This window comes from Cygnus olor, chromosome 9 (assembly GCF_009769625.2).
Source record: "Cygnus olor isolate bCygOlo1 chromosome 9, bCygOlo1.pri.v2, whole genome shotgun sequence".
Taxonomy (NCBI): domain Eukaryota; kingdom Metazoa; phylum Chordata; class Aves; order Anseriformes; family Anatidae; genus Cygnus; species Cygnus olor.
In genome coordinates this window covers 21,620,883-21,640,741 of record NC_049177.1, presented here as the reverse complement: position 1 = coordinate 21,640,741, position 19,859 = coordinate 21,620,883, and the positions used below count along the sequence as shown (strand labels likewise).

General features: G+C 47.0%; 1 protein-coding gene across 13 annotated transcripts in view; it reads right to left on the bottom strand.

Annotated features, from left to right (window-relative positions):
- TNIK (TRAF2 and NCK interacting kinase) overlaps nucleotides 1-19,859 on the bottom strand; it is a 156,834-nt gene that overhangs the window by 10,226 nt on the left and 126,749 nt on the right. For 4 of the 13 annotated variants that reach the window (XM_040566539.1, XM_040566545.1, XM_040566542.1 and 1 more), the window contains 8 exons: nucleotides 18,532-18,638; nucleotides 15,434-15,597; nucleotides 14,023-14,120; nucleotides 13,276-13,299; nucleotides 10,041-10,049; nucleotides 8,791-8,975; nucleotides 5,465-5,591; nucleotides 2,874-3,038 (listed from right to left, as the gene is read on the bottom strand). In XM_040566539.1, the coding sequence (XP_040422473.1) occupies nucleotides 2,874-3,038; nucleotides 5,465-5,591; nucleotides 8,791-8,975; nucleotides 10,041-10,049; nucleotides 13,276-13,299; nucleotides 14,023-14,120; nucleotides 15,434-15,597; nucleotides 18,532-18,638 (879 nt within the window). Of the gene's footprint in view, nucleotides 1-2,873; nucleotides 3,039-5,464; nucleotides 5,592-8,790; nucleotides 8,976-10,040; nucleotides 10,050-11,658; nucleotides 11,662-13,275; nucleotides 13,300-14,022; nucleotides 14,121-15,433; nucleotides 15,598-18,531; nucleotides 18,639-19,859 lie in introns of all 13 variants that reach the window. The other 9 variants (XM_040566541.1, XM_040566546.1, XM_040566543.1 and 6 more) reach the window with 4 other exon arrangements.

Genomic DNA, 19,859 nt, shown 5'->3' with positions numbered 1-19,859 from the left:
CGGGCTCAGCTCGCAGGTGGAAGCACAGCACAGCCGGAGACTGGTTAGCGGGGAAGCCGCAGTGTCAGAGGCAAAAGTGAAGGCAGGTAAAACAATTTCTATGCTCGTAGCACACCTGCCTTGAACGCCCAGGCTGGGACGTCAGGCAGGCAAGGGGTTGTTTTTCCTGTCAATGTGACCACCCCAAAAGAGATTTGTAGGACGGCTCTGGGGAAAACCCCACTGTACTGTTCCTCCAGCATGGGACAGGGAGCACGGATGTGGGAAATGGCACTCCCACATTGCTCCATCCCCCCCAGTTCTGGTGTCCATCACACGTCACATGTACGTTTTTCATGGGTTACTTGCAAACCCAATAAAGGATTTCAAATTGCCTACAACACTTCAGGTGTAACTGCAGAAAAGGCCACTTCTAAGGCTGCAAAACTGACCCTGAACGTATCGTAGGGGATGCCAGAGCCAATGCTTTGCTAAGGGAAGCTGGAAAGGAACAAATCCAACACCACACCGCTGTCTTTGCTTTCGCCATCGCTTTGTTAAGGCAGAAAACAAGGCCAAGACCTTCTCCCAAGCAAAATGAAATCCTTCTCTTGGGAGTCAAAGTGCCACGATCTCCTCCCCTCGCTGAGCAGCTTCTTTTTCTTATTGCAGTGTTTACTCAGGGTGTCCCTTGTTTTAAGGAATGTAGGAAGGACCTACATTAAGAGCTCTAACAGCAGCAAAAATCAAATCTTACTGCAGCAGCCACAGGACTTTCACATTTTGATTCCTCAGGACATTTTCCTTCCCTAAAATACACCTTGCTCAGCTTCCAAGCCACCAGGTCACCAGAAAAGGAAGAGAGAAACCCCCCGACTCCTTGCTGAAGCTTCGCAAGGAGCACACAGACAAAATAGCCCCAAATGGCCTCTCCTGGTCCTTCCGCAGCAGCACCGAGAACATTTTGGGTGAGCCAGCATCCCCGCACTGCGCCTGCCACCGCGGCGCTGTGCCTCCCGCTTCCCTCCCGATCTACATCCCATGGCCTGGCAACAGCCCCTGTGTTGCCACGGAAACAGGATGATTTCCAAAAAGTAAATGCTAACGGAGACCCATGCAAGGAGTTAGCAGCCTGAGGCAGAGACGGCTGCAGGAACAGATACCATGTTTACATACACTGTATGGCCAAAATATTTGTATGTGCACACAAGATATACTCGCTACTCTGTGCTTCTTTCATATCCAGTAAATACACATTTTCTTCCTGTGCTGGGTATCTTTTCCATAAAACACCAACAATTCAAAGAGGGAGCAACTTCAGTGTTTGCAGGGATGCCTTCCAGCTGAGAGCTAGGTGCTTTCCAACAAATGAATTACGAAAAAATCCCTCATTCCAATGCCCCAAGCATTTTTTCTTCTTTGCTCAGACTCAGCTGCTCTTCTCCTAAGAAGCTGGCATTTTAAGAACTTCCAAGCCTGTTATTTAAATATTAAGACCTCACCTTCCTCCAGGTTCTGTTCAGCTGACTCTAAACCTCTGTCTTGGCTTACAGAAACAGCACCAAGCTGCAGGGTGCGATAGTGCTCGGTCCCTTCCACCCTCCTCAGTCCCGACACATCGCAGGCGCTCTGGCAGAGAGATACCCGTGAGGGTACCCCACCAGAAATGGGAACGCCCTGTACAAGCAGCACAAGGGATAACTTCCCAGCAAGATGCTTACGCTGCTGCCAGCCAGGCTGCGAGTTTTGCTCGCAGCGCCGTGAGTCACCTAAAGAACCCAATCCAAACCTTCCCACTTCCACCCACTCCTTGCTCAGTCAGCCCTAAAAATGCAGTTTCAGAAATGGAAAAGATTTTCTCGGTTGGTATCCCATAAATGAGTATATTTAAACCCAGGGCTTGCAAACTGCTCGTGTTTAAGCAGTTCCAGGGTGGCTCTGGAAGGTGTCACTTCAGGACCGACTGTCTCAGCGCTGCTTTTGAAGGCAGCAAGGAAATGGGTAAAACCTGGAGGTCAAGTCAGGCACCATCTGTTCTTACACTGCATCAACGCACAGTCCCAAGCCATTCGTGTTTTTATGCTGCTAGTAAAAGTAAACCGTAAAGTGAGCACATCATCTCTGTGAAAGAGGATAAGGTGACAGAAATATTATCGTATATCCAACAAGACAAAAAGAAAAAACAAATAAAATAGCTTATTCAGCACCAACTGGATTGATTTTTCATGGGAAAACAAAGAAATATGTGCCTGTTTCCCAGAACTGGTTCTGGTAAGCAAGACACACCAATTCCCTTGTCTTATGTGAAACATCTTGTGATTTTTAGGACTTTTTAGACCTTGTACAACCTTTATCTTCAATCAAGTCCATCTAAAAAAGCTATGTGGGAAAAATACTGTGACAGGAAACAGTCATGGTAAAAATTCAAGGTGTGTCAAAGTTTTCTAGTCTGAAGAACTACATGGATTTTTTTTGGCTTTGTTTTTTGTTAACCTTCTGGATCATGTTAAGCCTCAAATATTGCCTAAGCAGAAACTGGGCCCAGGTGAAGTTAACGGCATCACTGGCTCTCCTATTTTGCTTCATTTCCATGTACCAGAAGACGAGGACTTTCACATCAGCTTGCAGCATTCAAGCCATCATCACCTGAACTCCAGCTGGTGGGCTTCAGGTAAGGCCTAATTTACAATCCTACCACCAGGCACAGACCCGTATCCCAATAACCCATCAGATTCCCTTTGATTTCCACTACACTCACCCACATGGACTGGAAACAAAGAGAGAGAAGAGCAAAGAAAGCCAGGGAAGGAAGCAGGAAGGGCCCTCGATGGGACAGAGATGTTAATACTTGTTTAAAGCAGCGCAGAGGAGAAGGAGGAGCCCCCACCACCTACTTCAGGCACCGAGTCCATGTCTTGCGCATGCGTGGAGACTCGCCCCAGGGCCTCGGTCGGTGTGCCCGCAGGCGAGTGGCTTTGCTGCACCAGATCAGGGAGATTGATGTGGCCTGCAAAGCCATTGCTGGCTGCGTGGCCAGAACGCTTTTTTTCACCAGAGGTCTGCAGAGACACAAGGCATGAGGAAGAAAAGAGAAGGGGAGAAAAAAAAAGAGAAGAAGAGAAAAAAAACAAAACCGAGTTTTTTTGCGGTCCCCCAGTTCCCTGAGCAAGCACAGGACAAGGACCCTCTCTGCTGTTTCCATCCCCATGCAATCTGGCAAGCAGCAAACCAACCCCCGCCCCAGGAGAAATAAAGACAGGATTAATCACAAAGTCAATACAGAGTAATTAGCCACATTACAGCAAAAGGAGAAGCCTGATCGCTGTCATTTCTAGGAAAGGAATGTCGGGCAGATTCCACCCATGCCACCATGGTGCAAGCCCCATGGCCAGCTCTGCTCCCACGCTGCCACCAGCCACGGTGACAGCAGAATCTGACCCCTTGATCAGCAGTAGCCTTAACGGCTTTCACAGCTACACTGGCGAGTAGCCCGACTGCAAATGCCAACACAGTCCTCCTTGCATGTTTCTGTAACCCAAAACAGCAGTGAACAGCGGCAGCGTTACCCTCGCCTGCAGCAGCAGAGCTATTCACAGCTTGCTCTGAGCACAAAGTTCCCCGCAGCACCAGCAGCAGTTACCTGTCTGCAGAGAAAAGCTTCCTCCAGGGGCGTTTTCGGGTGAATACTGAGTGCAGCTGCCTACACACCAAGCGAGCACTCAGCCACGCTAACACATTCGCCCTTTCTCTTCATCCCCACCTTGTACGAGACAGGTGATAGGAAACTTCTCCCATCCCTGCCTATTGTTTTGAGGCATTTGCCATTTGACGAATCCACGTGCCTGGAGCACGCCAATGAAATTGTTAGAGACTTGTCCATCTGCAGGGATTAGTGGAAAAATCCCTCTGATACAGGCCTGGCAACTCACTGAGCAGCTCTGACAACACCTATCTTTCGATCATCCATTACCACAACCTTCAAACACCTTGTCACCCTGCCAGGGCAGCACGGCAGACGAGCCATTGCCTGAAGCCCACGGAGGTCAGTGAGTCCTTCCTTTGGCTGCTATGGCTGCGGTCAGGAACAAAGAGCAAACATCCCACACAAGGCTGCAGCTTGGGTTTCCTATCACACTCCCTCCTGCCAAAAGAGATTTCCCTGCTGTTTTTCTTTCCTGTGGCTTTTAAATCCTTCTGCAACACTGTTTTATCAGAGTACTTCGCTGGTGTGGCACGTATCTTACAGCTGCAACACAATCCAAGCTCACTTCAGAAACGCCTGCCTGTTAGAACAGTGACCTGTATTCCTCCTCAACCTCCTCACTGTTTCTGCTACCAGGATGTGCACAGGGCTGACCAAGTTTCAGGGGTCTCTGCTCCAAACAGGTAAAGGACAGTGAGGGAACAGGTGAGCTGTGCATTTCCCATCAGCTCCAGAAGTCACGGAGGAAGGCAGCAAACACTGTGTGACTTCTTTGCTAACTTGTCTTTCTTGCAAAGTTACACTGATTTTTTTTTTCCTATGTATGTATTTTATACAAATAGAATTAAGAAATAAAAAGCCAAGTAAGCCTACTTTGCAGCTGATCTAAAGGTTCCTCCTTTATGATTGCCCACTCCAAACTCCCCTCCCTTCTTATCCTCTCCCATCCACCTCCTTTTAATGCCAGCAGGAGGATGACTCCCCTGTTTTACTACCTTGCAGAGCCTCCTGCCCTTTCCAGGAGACCTGCTACATTTCCAACAGCATCACCAGCATGTTACAGGAAAAGAAAATAAGAAACACTGGGGGAGAATTTCCACAGCCAACTGAACATGCTTTCCTTTGCCTCTTTTCTTCAGTACCATTGTTCAGAAATGCCCAAGCCATGCTGCTTTGTTAGCTCTGTGCTCCCCGAGCACCTGGGAGCTGGGCAGGTTGGGACAACCTGGGGGAGATTTGGTCTCTGAGAATTTGGCAAATGCACTGGATCAAGACTTTTGACTTGAAAAGCAGCAGCAGCGTCTGCAATGTCCAGGGGTCAACAGCAGCCGTACCTTGCCTCCCCGAACAGAACCAGCTGCCTGTAACCCCGGGCTTCAGGTAAAAGCCTCAAAAAGCACCACATCTGCTGAATGCCTCTGACATTTGTATGATGGTAAAGGTTGGGAAGCACTGGGGAAACTTTGGGCCAGACTCCAAATAAATGCTCTAAATTGAAGACAACTTCTGTTGCTCGGAGCTATTTTGGGATTACAGCAGAGTCGTTTACATGAACATCCACCCCACCTTGCCCCAGCATTACTATTCACTGCTGTTTGTAGTTCTGAGAAACATTTGCACTTGTCACATTTGCTCAGAGTGTAAATTGCATTACGAGAGCACTAATGAGCACAATTTACTCAGTCATTTTGTGTTCCGGATACACAGCACTGTTAGTTGTTGTGCTTACATGGGGAAAACCTCCTGAAGATGCTCCATGGAAATATTTGTTTTACAACTTACCTCCCTCACCATTAAAGTCCCTTCCCTTGAAATATTGCTAAACGTATCTGCATGGGAAGTTTCTAGACCGTGAGTTGTCACCATTCCCAGGTTGTACGGCTCATTGCTTCCAGAAATTCCTGTTGGTCTGAGGACAGAATGGAAAAGCATTAGTGACAGGCGTTTCCTTAGCTGAACTAGACAAAAAATCCTCCAACACAGTATTATTTATAGACAGGGTAAGGCTTTGTATCTCACGGGAAGGAAAACTAGAAAATATATCTACTTAAATGTATGGGGACATTATTTATGTGGCCAGAAACAAAGCATCAGGCTCAGGTTGATGCATTACCCCCACTACTACCAGCTCAACCCCTGAAAGACGGGCAGTGCCTGGGAGTACCCAACCCACCAGAGAACAACTCTCACAAACACAGGGTGTTTTTTTGCCACCTGCTTTGAAGACGAGACCAGAAGCTTAATAAGGGCTTGCTTTGGCTTTTCAGGTTACAGGGTCCAAATTCCACATCCCAGCTCTGTTCAGCACACAGGGGCACTACCTAGGGGTAGGGGTCCCACCCCACCAGGCATTGCCTGGGCAGAGCTGCGGGCTCCCTGGGGGCACAACGCAACAGTGAAGTGGATGGAGCTTGGAGGAGGTGTGGGCAGGCATACAAGTTCTGTTCTGTAGCTTTCCACCGTTATGCAGGTGAAAATGTAGCCATAACCCATGATTTAGCCTTGAAGTAATGAGAGACAGAGAGGTAGAAAATAATTACAGGTTCCTTGTGTTAAAAAGACCCACTTGGAGAAAGAGATCATCATCCCAAGGCTGTGCCCGCTCTGGCAAGGAATGTACACTGTCATTTTCAGAGAAGATTTCGGGAAACGAGAATAATTCTTCCAGTGACAGGCAGACCTGGTTGTGGTTCTCCTAAAAATCCACTTTACAGCTGGCGATATACCAGCATTAATGAGGGTGCCTCTGTCACTCAAGCTAATACTGAGAAGCAATCAGGCTTTGGCTTTCTCCTTACCGAATGGGTTTTTGCCTGGGGCATGTCCTGCCAGCCACCAGGGAAGCAATTCCCCATCTGTGGCTGATACTGAGTGATGCCCCTGAATCGCCTCCTCCTCCAGCCTACCCACGTGTGGCCAAGCTGAACTCGGGGCAGATGTGCTCCCAGACAGGGACACAATCTGACCCAGCCCTGCTACGCCTTGTGAAACAGCAACCCTGTCTTCCTATAGCAACCACCAGAGGGGCTGGTTCTTACAGTAACATCACAGCAAATTGTCTGGAGAAGCAATTCACAGCGTGGGCTTGATATCAGTCCACTTGAGGGTTTAACTGGTTGTTTGATGCACACCTTCTGTATGGAAACATTGCCAACCTCCTCCCCGGGACCCAGTCCCCAGCGATACTGGAGTGCTGGGAGGTGCTGACTTTATTTCTGTGCTCATACGTCAGGAGAGAGACTGGATTTTATTCTCAAACATATTACATTTTAGGATTGCTTCTGAGTGCATGTCGCAGGTGGTGAGCTCCCACCACGACTTTATTATGTTACATTACGAACAGGGGAGCTGCTTAAATATAATTCAAATAAAACCAAAAGCAAATGACAAAGCACGCCTGGATTACCCCGTCCTGCCTGTGTGCCAGAAAATGTTGACAGCTGTTACGAAGTTGTTGCTGACACACCTGTTTCTTTGCATTTAAGAGTCATACACACTGGTTGTTCTCCATCACTACGAATTCACTCTGTAGCACATCCTTGCCCGAATGGTCAAACATATGACCAATCGAACAACAGCACACCATACTTCTGCAGCACTTTTCATGCAATGAGCTTGCACCTCCTTCCTATCATTAGCACTTAAACACCACCAAAGAATGCGCAAGTAACATAATTATTCCAGTTTTAGGAAAAAAAAAGAAAATTGAGGGAAAAGAAGTTATGCCAATTCTGAGACCACACAATGAGTGAATGAACAGTTACTGCAGCCCCAAATCCTAGCGGCATGCAGTTTGCAAGTCACCCTGCAAGAAATCCCATGACATGAGCAAAAGCTGGCTTGTCTAGCCCAGAGAAGAGGGATCTTAAGGGAACCATCACAGTCTTCAAATACAGAAAAGGTATCTGCAGAGACAAAAGGCGTAAACTGTCCCTCATTAACCACTTCTCATTAAACTCCTCTTCTGCAAGTAGCCGTAGGCCCTGTTCATGCATGTGTGACAGCCCATCTGACTGCTGCATATTCATGACCATCTCTCTCCCCGTTGACTTTCCCTGACAAATCTCAAGAGCTCTGGCTTTTCTTCTTCTGCTGGGAGGAAGCTCCAACCCTGGAGCTCGGCACTCTGCATGACATGGACCTGGATGTCTCCCTGCTGCTCCTAGCCCTACCAAGTCATGGATGAAGTCAGGTACATCCCCACTGACCAATAATTCACCTCATTTAGCACAAAGAATGGAAATTAAGTCATTAACATGCTAAAAATCCCTTAAAGCCTTCCCACAACTCCTCTGTGAATTCAGAAGTGCAGGGAGTCAAACCCTGCCACCCCTGCAAACCCTGGTACCCCTGCTACCACACAGAGCCACAAGAAATGCCCCCAGTGAGGTGGTTCAGCAAAACGCTGGTAGAGTTGCCCCAGTGAGCTCACTCTGCATGAAGATAGTTATGTATTGTGTATGTTGATGCTACGCTTCCCTCCTCCTTCCTCATCTACTGTGAGATATTCAAAAGCCCAATGTCTGATGACCTCTAACAGGGAGACAAATGCACTATTTTAGTCTGCTGACTTCTTAGTTTCAACATTTTAGCCTGCACAGTGACTGAGACAAAGACAGAAAGCAATGACAAAAATTCCAGATTATTATGTGCTAAACCTGGCTCTAACAGTTGGCATGGGTCAGGTTACCAAACACCGCACTTCATTATGGCTTGATTTGGGACAAGACCAAGCTAAAGAGCAGACAGAGCTTCAACAAACCAGCCCACGGGTCTGTGGGCAGGACCCAAGGTGTGAATGAAGTCAGGTATATCCGCTCTGGCTACAAACCCACCTCACTTACCAGCAGGAACGGGTCCATTAACTTGGAATACAAATTCACTGAATGCGCAGTTACATAATTCAGCTTTCCTCATTAAACATTTCTAATTCTGATCATGAAAAAGACACATCTGAGCAAATTATCCTGTTCAACCATGACACCATTGCCGGTGCCAGCCACTGAACAATGACATGCTTTGGACATGCCCCACACCACAGCTACTGCTCCTCCAGATAAACAAACGATACAGTTTCACGGTTTTCCCTGGAAGAAAGAGCTTCTTACATAAGCCTCGGGATGTCACTGACAGGCACGGTCCCATCATGCGTCTCGTTTTCCCCGTCCTCCTCCTCTTCTTCACTGCTTTCCGACTCCTCGCTGGAGGAAGAGTAGTCTGTCACCTTCTTCAGAGGGCGATTGGTTTCCTCAATGCGCAGCTCCCTCAATTCTTTGGCTAAGGCCGTCAGATCCTAAAGGGGATGGGGGCAACAAAACAAGAAATCGATGGCTATTATATCTAAAGTGAGGAGAACGTCACACACATCTCTTCAAAAGCCAATGCTAACAGCACGAGCAACGAGAAATAGCTTTACAGAGTCATTACAAACATGAGACAAATGTAAGACAATGTGTGTAGCATGTAGCATTTATTAAACAAAACAAAACTGATTTATGCTCACTGAAAAATCAATAGCCAACCTGTTCTTTTTCTGTTTGGAATGCGTATGTGCATATATATACACACACTTATATGTATATACACGACAAAATTATATTTGTTGGAAAAGGTGAAGTTCAGTCACCATCATAGTAAACTGGAAAACAACATCATTTCAAAGATTGGCTTGGAGAATTTCTCCTGCAGGGTTTTCTCCTCTTTCAAACTTCTCAAAGAGAGCCCAGAATTGTATTTATTCTGTAATAAATGCATTTGGGAAGGAAGCAATGACAGCATCTCCCATGGAGTGGTGCAATCCCCAAGTCTAGAGCTGCTTCAGTGAGGAGTCTCCGCTGTCAGGTGGCTGCCGAGAGGCGGTGAGGAGCACCCAGGAGAGGTGCCTGGCTCACTGCAGCGCCCTGCTCAGCGAGACTTCTGAGTCATTGCTCTGAGTCAGCCACGCGATCGAAAAAATAAAATAAAAATGAAATTGTTAAAAGAAAAAAAAATCCCTCAGCGGGAACCATTAAGCACTTTATGTGAAATGTGACAGCCTACAAGCTAGGGGGAAAAAGCCTTGAAACAAGAAAAAGATGGGAGCAGTCCCAAAACCTAGCAATAATTTTTCAGTTTACCATGACTTTGATGAGGCCTTAGACCCGACAGTCATAGAAAATAGACACTGCTATTTAAAAACAAGGAACATTGCAGGCACCGTGTAGAAAATAGACTTTTTGTTATCTTACATGCTTTTATAGCAATGCAGGGGGAAGCAGTAGGGCAAAAAAGCATGAGAGCTCTAATTAGAATGGGTTAGAGTACTCTGTTGCACAAAACATGCACATGACGAACAAAGCATCGCAATTGTCAGTCTTACCATTTCTCCCTATATTAGTGACCGAGGTAGCCATCAGTGCATTCGGTCAGAGATAAAGGATTAGGGAGAAAGAAACTCATTGAAAAATGCTAAATTCCACAATCGTCTTATGGCCACACTCTCTCTTTACTGCACGCCACGCATTTCCAGTTTACCGTTCCAGCAGGGTGATTACGGCAACATTAATTACGGTTGCAAAGTCAGTTCTTAAAATCTATCCCGTCGACACGTGAAGAAAATGATGAAAAATGCTACTGCTGAGATGGAAACCTAGCATATTTTTAACCACGAATCGGTAATATTTTGCAAGCAATTTGTACTTCGGTTATTGGCTAATCTTGAGGACATAACAAGCTCGTTGTGTCATTCGGATTAGACTCTAAAATGAAGCGCTTGTTGCTTCAAGTGGAGTAATCATTTATCCCCAGTTCCACACAAATCAAACAAAATGCTTTCTTGACATTTACATTTGCCCTCAAGCCGCACCGAGTTGGGTCTGCGGAAATGAGGAGTGCTCAGAACTGATCCGTCACATCAACGACACGGCACCGCAGGAGGGTCCCCGCTGCCGGCGCTGTGCCGGCGCTGTGCCGGAGCGCCGCACCTTCTGCTCCCAGCTCTGCCCTGACCTGCTCTGGGCACTCATGGCCATGAGGCCCCAGGAACCCAGAGCAGGTTTTGGCCGTGTTAAGAATATTAATTATAAAATTATAAAATTAAGGTGTGCTTCAAAGTCCACTGATGTAGAGGAGAGAATCCCGTGGACGTCAGAAAGCTCTCCAATCATGACTGCAAATATTAGCATGTGAAAAGAGGCTAGTTAAAAAATTAGGAATAACCTATGCTTCAGAGCAGATGACCTTGAAAGACATTACATATCCCTCTCCAAATCCAAACGCTCTCTGTAACTCTAAGGAAAGGCTCTTTATCATGATTAAAGACAGAATGTGGTGCTTACGGAATTTATTATTATGCCAACATGTTGGGATTGAAATACAGTCAAACCTGCAGGTAGGACAACTAATTACTTTAATTAATGCTGTAGCAGTTTCTAGGATATGATTGTCTCTTTTCTTAAGTAAGAATCGGTGAAAATTTCAACAGCTTAACAATGCCCTCTGCTTAGAGTACAAAATATGCTCTCATATATTGAGCACTTCCCTTTGATTTGGATTAAAGCCTTCACCAGTTTAAAAAGGACTTTAAGGGAAGACTGCGTAAGAGCCTCTTAAAATTGCAATTGAACCTGCGGCGTTACAGGACTAGCACAAAATCCTTCCTAGTCAGAGGGATGGACCATGAAAACTACCTCTTTTTTGCACCTTCCATTGCTAACATGTTTGAAGGCACGATGTGCATAGAGGCAGCTCTCCCTGCCCATGCAAAGGACGGTGGTGCACCCCAAAAATGTCTGCAAACCACCTCGGGCTGCTCACAAGGCCTGGGCATGGCAGAGCGTGGCTTCAGGGATGTCCTCCAGATGTCTCTGCCCAATGCAGACCTTGCCACTAAACTGAGTGAGATTGCTCAGAGAGAAAGGCTCCAATTTGGCAGCACTGTGACAACTGCAGTGCCTCACACCAAGCCTGCCACTTCTGCAGGGCTGAAAAACATGGACATGCTGAAATCCTGCCACCAGGGTGATGAACGACCATACCCTATCAGCCCTCCTTGGTCATCGCTAAAAGATAGCCAAAGATTTTAAAAATCAGCTTAATTAGTTTTTAATAACTAATTTGGAAGTTATAATAGCAACAATACTCCCAGATGATATCATCAGATAACTCACGGCTCCTAGTTAAGGCTTTGCCGCAGGACGGTTAATGCTTTGATGCTATCATGTTCTCAGATAATGAGCACTTTGTAGGATTAAACAGCTCGACTGTGTTGCTCTTGGACCAAAAACCATTTGACAACTAGAAAGCACTATGCAGCTCCACACGTGTTTGGAATGTTATTATGGAAGGTGGCATAATACGTAAGTTAAAAGTATCGGTGCTCTTTAATTATGTTTAATTGCCAAGATGTCTTTAGATTTAATATTTGCTGGAATCAGGTTAGATTGGTTTCCAAAATCACATAGCTCATTTAGCTTGAATTTAGCATGCACGTTGCCTCTCTTCAGACACTGATTTACGTGCTTTTTTCTTAACAAAGCACCTCATTAAACACGAAGCATCGGTCATGTTGTATCCAAAAGAACAAGTTAACTAACCAGCACGCTGCCTTTCCCCTTTCCTATCTTCTATTTACTCTTCTTAAAGGAAAGAGCAGGCCGCTGCTACCAGTGCTTTCAAGGGCACCCCTCCACCTCCTACCAGTATTTTTAAACACAAAGAAGAGAACCTCAACATGGTAAAAATGAAGAAAATGCCCCAAACACTTCCCAGGGGCTGGCGAGCGCCCTGTGCAGGCGGTACCAGCTTGCTCTGCGTTCAGTCTCGCTGAACGTTGTGGAGGAGAGAGGAGGAGCGAGCTGAGCGAACCCGGCAGGAGCTGGTCCCAGCAAGCAAGGCAGCAATTTGGGGTAGTGAAGTGTGTTGCTGTGTGCAGCCTGGGTAATTATGAATGTCCTTGCCTATCCTGTTTTTAGTAAACACATTCACCTACAGTGGCTGGATACCACCTACGCTGCAGGGAGAGACTCCCAGCCGGTATAAACCAAGGCAGCTCTGCTGGCTCTCTCGATAGAGCCGATGGTCTGCCTTGTAACAATGAATTAATCACTGTATTCACTGCTCTGTTTTCCTCTACTTGCCAAGTGCCTTTATTTGAATTAGGCCTAAATTGCATTTCAAATCTAGCTCGATCTGCCCACTGAAATCAATGGGCTCCTGTGGACTTTAGCTGGGAGCAGAATCTGATGTGCAGTTCAGTCTGTCTGGATCACCTCCGCTGACCCAAGAAAACTCTGTTCTTGGTCTTTCTCTTTAAAAACGCAGAAGAACAGTAGCAGGGGTTGCTCTGCGTGTGAATGTTAACGCACATCTTGCCAGGGCCCCCACACGTGGTCTGTCAGTGGGTTTCACGCAGCCCGTGGGCAAGCCGAAGGTACTGCCAGCTCCACTTCCCTCCCCGCAGGCAGGCTCACTGTGCCAAAACACAATCTCCAATCCGACCCAGGATTGCATTATCACCTTTTTGAATGGCAGCACCAAGAAAACCCAGTTTGATATTAAGCGCTAGCTAGTCAACCTCACATTGGCATGACCCGCTGAGAAAAGATATCACTAACCTCATCTATAGCTTTCTTATAGCTCTGTGGGTAAGGGAAGATTAATCAGCATCAGAGGAAACAGATCAGGACAGGAAAAAGCCAGAGGAAGGGCAAGCAGGTTAGAAATAAAATTAGAATTGTTAGCTCAACGCTGTGGAGTGTAAAGAGAAAACAACATCAACAAAACATTAATACAGATTAAAAAAGAGAAGCAGTGGAAATTCATTTCGTTATTAGGTCGACTCTGCAGTTTTAAAGTACAAGTATCAACAACGTTAAATCAGAAAGAAACACTTCGGATGAGATTTTGTTGGGCCTCTGCTAACAGTAGTAACACAGGAGTGTACAGACGCCACCACCCAGCTGGTGTGCAGGCTGTGAAGGCTCTCAGGGCTGGTCACCCAGCCTTCCCGACCAGGAGCATCCCTGCGGGCTGCTGCAGGGGCACCATGCAGTACGGAACACAACAATGTGCCACGGGCAAACACCGTGCCCAGTCTAGCAAAGCGCTTAAGCATCTGCTTTATTTGAAATCACAGGCTTAAGTGCTTTCCCCTAGACCTGGGCTCCTGATCAAACTCATGCGCTCTCTTAAGCATTCAAACCTCCCACAGGCTCATCATACCGCCACTTCCGAGTCTCTCAGCTGGAGGAGCAGTGGTACTAGCCTCTTTTTTGGGGTCCCCACGGCTGTGCTACTGCACCGGATGGACACCTGGCCAACCCGGCTGGCAACATTCCTGCAGGAAATAATTTAAGACTCACAGCAGGTCGGCTTGGTCGCGTCACATCTCTGTTGTCTTCTTGCTTGATCTTAGGGGGCTCGTGGGAGAGCACGGGTGACCCTTCGGGTTTGACATTCCCTGGGCAAAAGGGAAACAGAGAGAGGGGGAAATTAAAACTCTGTCAAGGATACAAAGGGTGTGCACCGTCCACAGCCATCTCTGCCAAGTGCGGGTTGGCTTGGTGCTGGTGCCTGCTACCAGCACCACTCCCAGCCCCTCACGATGGGTGGGCAGAGGGAGCTTCATCACCCTCCTGCCCGCGCAAGCAATGCCCGTTACAAGCAGGAAGACCCTGGCAAAACTAGAAAAGGATGTCTAGAGCCTGGATGCCTTGCAAATTAGCACTTTCTATCTAACTAATAAAGTTTCGCTATGTTTTGCTTCTGTTGTCTTGAAAAATCCTCCTGCTGCTCTCTGCCTGGCTGTCACTGCAACAAGTTTCCCTCCATTCAGCAAGAGGAACTACAACCCAGCCCAGCCTGCTCCCAGCATTCCTGCCTTTCCTCTTTCTACAAAGAAAACAAATTCACTCTGCAAAAAACAGGGCGTGTTATAAATTATAAACTCTGCAGCACCTGACATTGCTAGGACATTGTTTGTCACAGGATTCCTCATTAGTAAAAGCAAAAACAAACAGAAAAAGACAATTGGTGATAAATTACTTTTCCTGACTACCTAAAGAAGTGATTATTTCAACAACAGACATGTCATCTTACAGTCAAGTCATAAAAAATTCAAAGCATGGATGCCACATTTGTTTTAATGTGTTTCAGTTCTGTGGATTTATACTCCCGAGCTGTGACAAAAATGCAGATAAACGGGCTGCCTGGGCTTTAGCAACTCCAGCTGCGATTAAACCAGGGAACAGAAAATCTTGAAGAATGGCTCTGTGATGATAGGAAACAACCCAGCTAGGAGCACAAACTCAGTGTAAACCTGGTTCCCCTTTGAAAGCATTTTAGAGAAAGCTGCTTACAGGCTAATTCATTCCTCTGCTCCCATCTCATGCTTTGCACAAAAATGAAGATTAAAAAAAAAAAAACACAACAAAACCAGAAAGATACACCCACCCAGGGTGGAAGCACAATCCCAAGAAACTGGCATAGATGTCAGCTTGGGTCAGTGAAGACAGAAAGCTGGTATTCTTGTTTTTTATCCTGCAGCATAACCCCTGTCTCCTTTTGTACAAATTACTTGGCACTGCAGTATTTCAGCAGAGCACAGGAGCCGACTGTGCTGCCAGGGGCATGCAGCAGAGCCTTCAGCAGGCTCCAGGCAGAAGGCAGTGCTGGCATCTCTGTTTTCCAGGGGGCAAGTCGGTCACAGAAGTACATCAGAAGTGATGAATCCTTTGCTTATAAGGGGACATCTTACAGCAAAAGCCACCTCACCTCTGACTCTGTTGCGCTCACTGGAGCCAGCCTGGGAGCCTGGCTGGGAGCCGCCCTGGGAGCTGGGCTGGGAGCTGGGGGTGCTGGAGCTGGAGGAGCTGCCGCTGCTGGTCCTCTGCAGCGGGCTCTCGATGATGGGCTCCGTCCTCCTCAGGTCCGGGTTGCTGCGGGAGCACAAAGAGAACCACCATCACCACAGGGGCTTCAGGGCTTTCCCGAAGTGACGGACAGTTGCACGGCAAGAAGACACCTCTTCTGATGGGGAAGACAGGGCTGAAGTCTTCTCCTTGGAAGCCACTGATCCTGCAAGCCTTACTGAAATCCAGGGGAGCTGAGAGACTACGCAGAATTAGGCACCCAACATCTTCATGGAGCTGGACAACAGCCATGAAGAAAAAATGGCTAGAGCAATTTTATTCTCTTCTTTTGCCAGATTTGGCAAAAATTAGAAGATTCTTTGCTCAGAACTCCCTTTCGGCCTGCAGACGTACAATGCTGGAGCTATCTGAATTAACCACCGATATTCATTATAACATCAGGAAGCTGCAAATTGCTGCTAGCCAGAGAAATATTTTTGTGAAGAACGTATCTCAAATTTGCAACAAGGCTGCAGATTACTTTTGCCACTTATTCACACTTGCCAATTTTCATGGCTTCACTTCAAACTTGCATAAGTTATCCACTTCAGGCATTTTGCTCCTTGATTTCTTTCCCCCCTGTGAACACACAGAAGTCTAGAATAAAAAGCGTCCTTGATACACAAAGAGTGACTAATATCTCTCAGGGTATCAGATGCCCTTAGGAAGCTAATTCTTACTTGGCACTGAGATGACATCAGAAGACATGCTCATGCAGAGTTATGCAACTTGTTTTTCTATAGTATTTCTGTTAAGTGATCTTATAATTCAAAGTCCTGTTAAAGATGTATAGAAAATGTTCTCCATCAAGTCTAATTAGGACCACGTGTACATAAAGACCACACTGTATTGCTGCCCCAGCGCATAATGCCTTTGCAGTCGGAGGCACTGAACGTTAAGGACAAGGTGTGTGCTGTGTGCACAGTGCATCACTCAGACCTGTTCAGGGAATGACCAGAATGGGGCAAATTTGTGCAATGCCCCGTTGCCATTACTGGGTTGTTGGCAAAATTGTTTGGACATTGTCTGGCATTAATATTATATAAAATCACTACCTAGTGTTATCTTCCATTGACACAGGCAGGTACTAAAATGATTAGAGCAAGGCAGTAGCGATCTGTGCCTGGAAATATCCCTCCAGTTGTTCCAATTGGGTAACATATAAAGAATATTTTTAATACATTTACATTTGTGCATGGGAGGAATTAGGCGCAAATAGAAGAGGTATTTTAAAAGGAAAATTGGAGAAATGGTACATTAGTGTGAGAGAAATGAAATGTGAAATCATTTCACCGACTACTTAGTTTAATGGAGAGGGCAGCATCCTAATCATTTTCAATTTTCATCAAACTGAAGGCTTCCAGCTCGTGCTGTACAGCTGATGTGTCCTTAGCTAAATTAACTCATGAAAACATGTATTTTAAAACTTTGGCAACTAATGTATTTACCTGTACTGACCAGGACTGGGAGATTGAGGGAAACATTAGGTGACCTTCAGCTTGAATCCCGCAGTCTTGCGCTATCCCTTTTACTTTCAATACCATTACATACTAGGACTGTGCAGGCCAGTATCATGCCACATTTTAAATTGTCCTTCAGGCTGCAGCTAATTAAAAGAACAACATTTTCAAGAATTCAAAATGCTTCAGCCTTGAGCAATAAAGATGATGAACAAAAATCCGTGACATGAATGTTTTTTTCTTTAATTTAAGAAAAGAACAACAAAAAAGATGTTTTCTCCTTCTGTTAGCCCTGCCAGCTACTTTAAGTCGACGCCTGCTGTACCCAAGTTTGCTGAGGCACAATGTGGGTTTTGAGCTGGAAAGAAAGACATATGCCGAGAACTGGTTACAGTGCACAGCATATGGCAACAGCCATCCCCGTGTCTGCTTCTTGACCTCACCCTAACAGGACAAGACAGGAAGAAGAAATCAAAGAGCTCCATCACGCAAGGCTACATGCAACACGTTTACCCTGAGATTCTCCTGTCTGATGTTTAGAGATTTGCCTACACCACTTTGCAAATCGGAGACAAGCTCTTGCATGACTAAGCCATGTTTTTTCAATCCCATTCTGAGCAGAGCCTCTTCCTTGCTCATTTTCAACATGTCAGGGACAGCTCTGCCACAGGCTTCCCTAACGCACAGGGCAGGGGTCAGGCTGCTGCTGCAGTGCAGCATCCGTCCTCAAACTGTGAGTGTGACCCCAGGGAATGCACTCACACACAAAAACATACCTGAGCTAAACCTGGTGATGGTAAGAGGAAGAGGGGAAGAAGCTACAGTGTCATTATTTCTCTCTCATTCCCAGTCACATTTTAACATCACTAGCATGGGAAATGGGAAAAGGCCTTGGTCCCAGGAGGCCAAAAGGAATTTAGTCCTTGATCTACACCTAGGGAAGAACAGGCTCTCACCAAGCTATACCAGTGCTTGTCCCCCTGCACACTCCTTGGTCATTATCTGGAAAAGCCGAGTACGAGGAAATTTGTGGTACGTACCACTGAGATCTCCCCACTGGCTAACAACTGCACAAGTCTCTTTATAAGCAAAAGGCATCTTCTGGAGAGCCCAAACCTGCTTTCACTGAAGAGAACGGCCAAATTCCTGTTTGACCCCACAGCAACAGACAAAGCATCCAGCTACAAACCCTACAATGCCTAGGAACATCTTAAGGCCAGCTCAAAGGGAGCGATATCTCTGGGACTCCACGCACTCACAGCCTCTGGTGCTGATACAAAATACTAATGAATGCAAACCCAGCTCTCCACAGCTACAACAAAAGCATTGCAGAACTCTTGTTTTACACTAGCTGGCAAAGGGAGAGCTGAAACCCAGCCATGCTGCAGGCACCCTACCAGCCCAGTGGGACCTGCTCAGGCTCCCAGCCAGGTGATGCCAGGAGGAACGCGGGCAGTTTTATGCCAGGATCACTGCTGCCCACCACACGTGGTGTTCCTACCTTGCCCGGATGGGCTGCGAGCCCAGCCTGGGTCCCAGGGCGCTGCCGTTGCCTGGGGAGTTCTTCCTCGCCAGCGCCGGGGATATGGAAGTGGTTCGTTGAGGCACCTGGAAGGAACGGAGACATTCACCATCACCCACACATCTGAGAGACCGGCCTTTGGCATTTCCATAAGCTCTGATTTATAACCGATTTCCCGCTGAGAGATGCAATGCTTATGGCAATTATAAAATACCAAGCTCTCGGCTTTGACAAGGCACAGGCTGAGCCAGAAGGGAGCAATGAGCACCGCAGCCCTGCTGCCCCCCATCAACTGACTTCTCTAAATGTTGAACATATGTGTGCACATCTAACAAAACCCAGAAATGGCACTTTTACGGTAAAACTCAGAACGAAGTGCATCTCAGAAGCCATGGTGGAGGTTTTAGAGTATCTAGTTCAGACATGACACACACCATCAGAGAGAAAGTGTTGGCTGCTGGACAAACAAGAGGATTGGTAGCAGAAAGGTCCAAACGGAGCCACCTGAGGCTCTCATTCAAACCACGTAGCCTGTTTTGAGCTGAGCCAAGCCTGCTGGTTGCCAGATGCTCCAGGCAGGACAGCTCACAGCAAATGAACCTTCCAGAAACCCAAACCACAGCCTACATTTGCTACAGCATGTAAACCCAGGCACATGGGGCCAGGCCACCAATCCCCCCGCCTGGAAGCTCAGACATCGCTGCAGCACCACGTGGAAAATCAGCCAGCACCGGAGGCTGGCGTGGGAGGCACGGCGATACTCACCATGCAACACCAGCCATCAACGAGGCCAAGGGCTCGGCAAAAAGGATTAGGCATTTTTTTGGAGGACAGACACACAGTAACGTTAGACAAGGTTAAAAGGTTTAGGGAGAGAGGAGCTTTGTATTGTGCAGCACAGGCAGCTGCAGTTGATCCCACTAAAAAGCCATCTCCCCTCTGGGCAGGTTACTCGGCAGTCAGGACCCCTGCAGTTTCTGTTACCTTCCTCTGAAGCATCCAGTCCCAAACACTGGCAGAAACAAGACCCCAGACCACAGAGAAAGCTGGCCCCATCTCACATGGCAATCCTTTTGTTCCCGGTTAGAAACGCACCGACGCTGTTTCAGTCAGTAAAACGTGAAGTCAGACTCCTCGTGTGCACGACTGCCAACACGCCAGCCCTAAGCGTGAAATACCATTCGAGGTGGGGACCTTCCCACAGCCCGTACCTTCCTCAGCTCAGGGGGAAATTCCGTGTGGTGTCAGAAACACCCTCCTCGCAAGGACCAAGTGCTGCGGTCCCACTCACTAGCACATTACTTTTA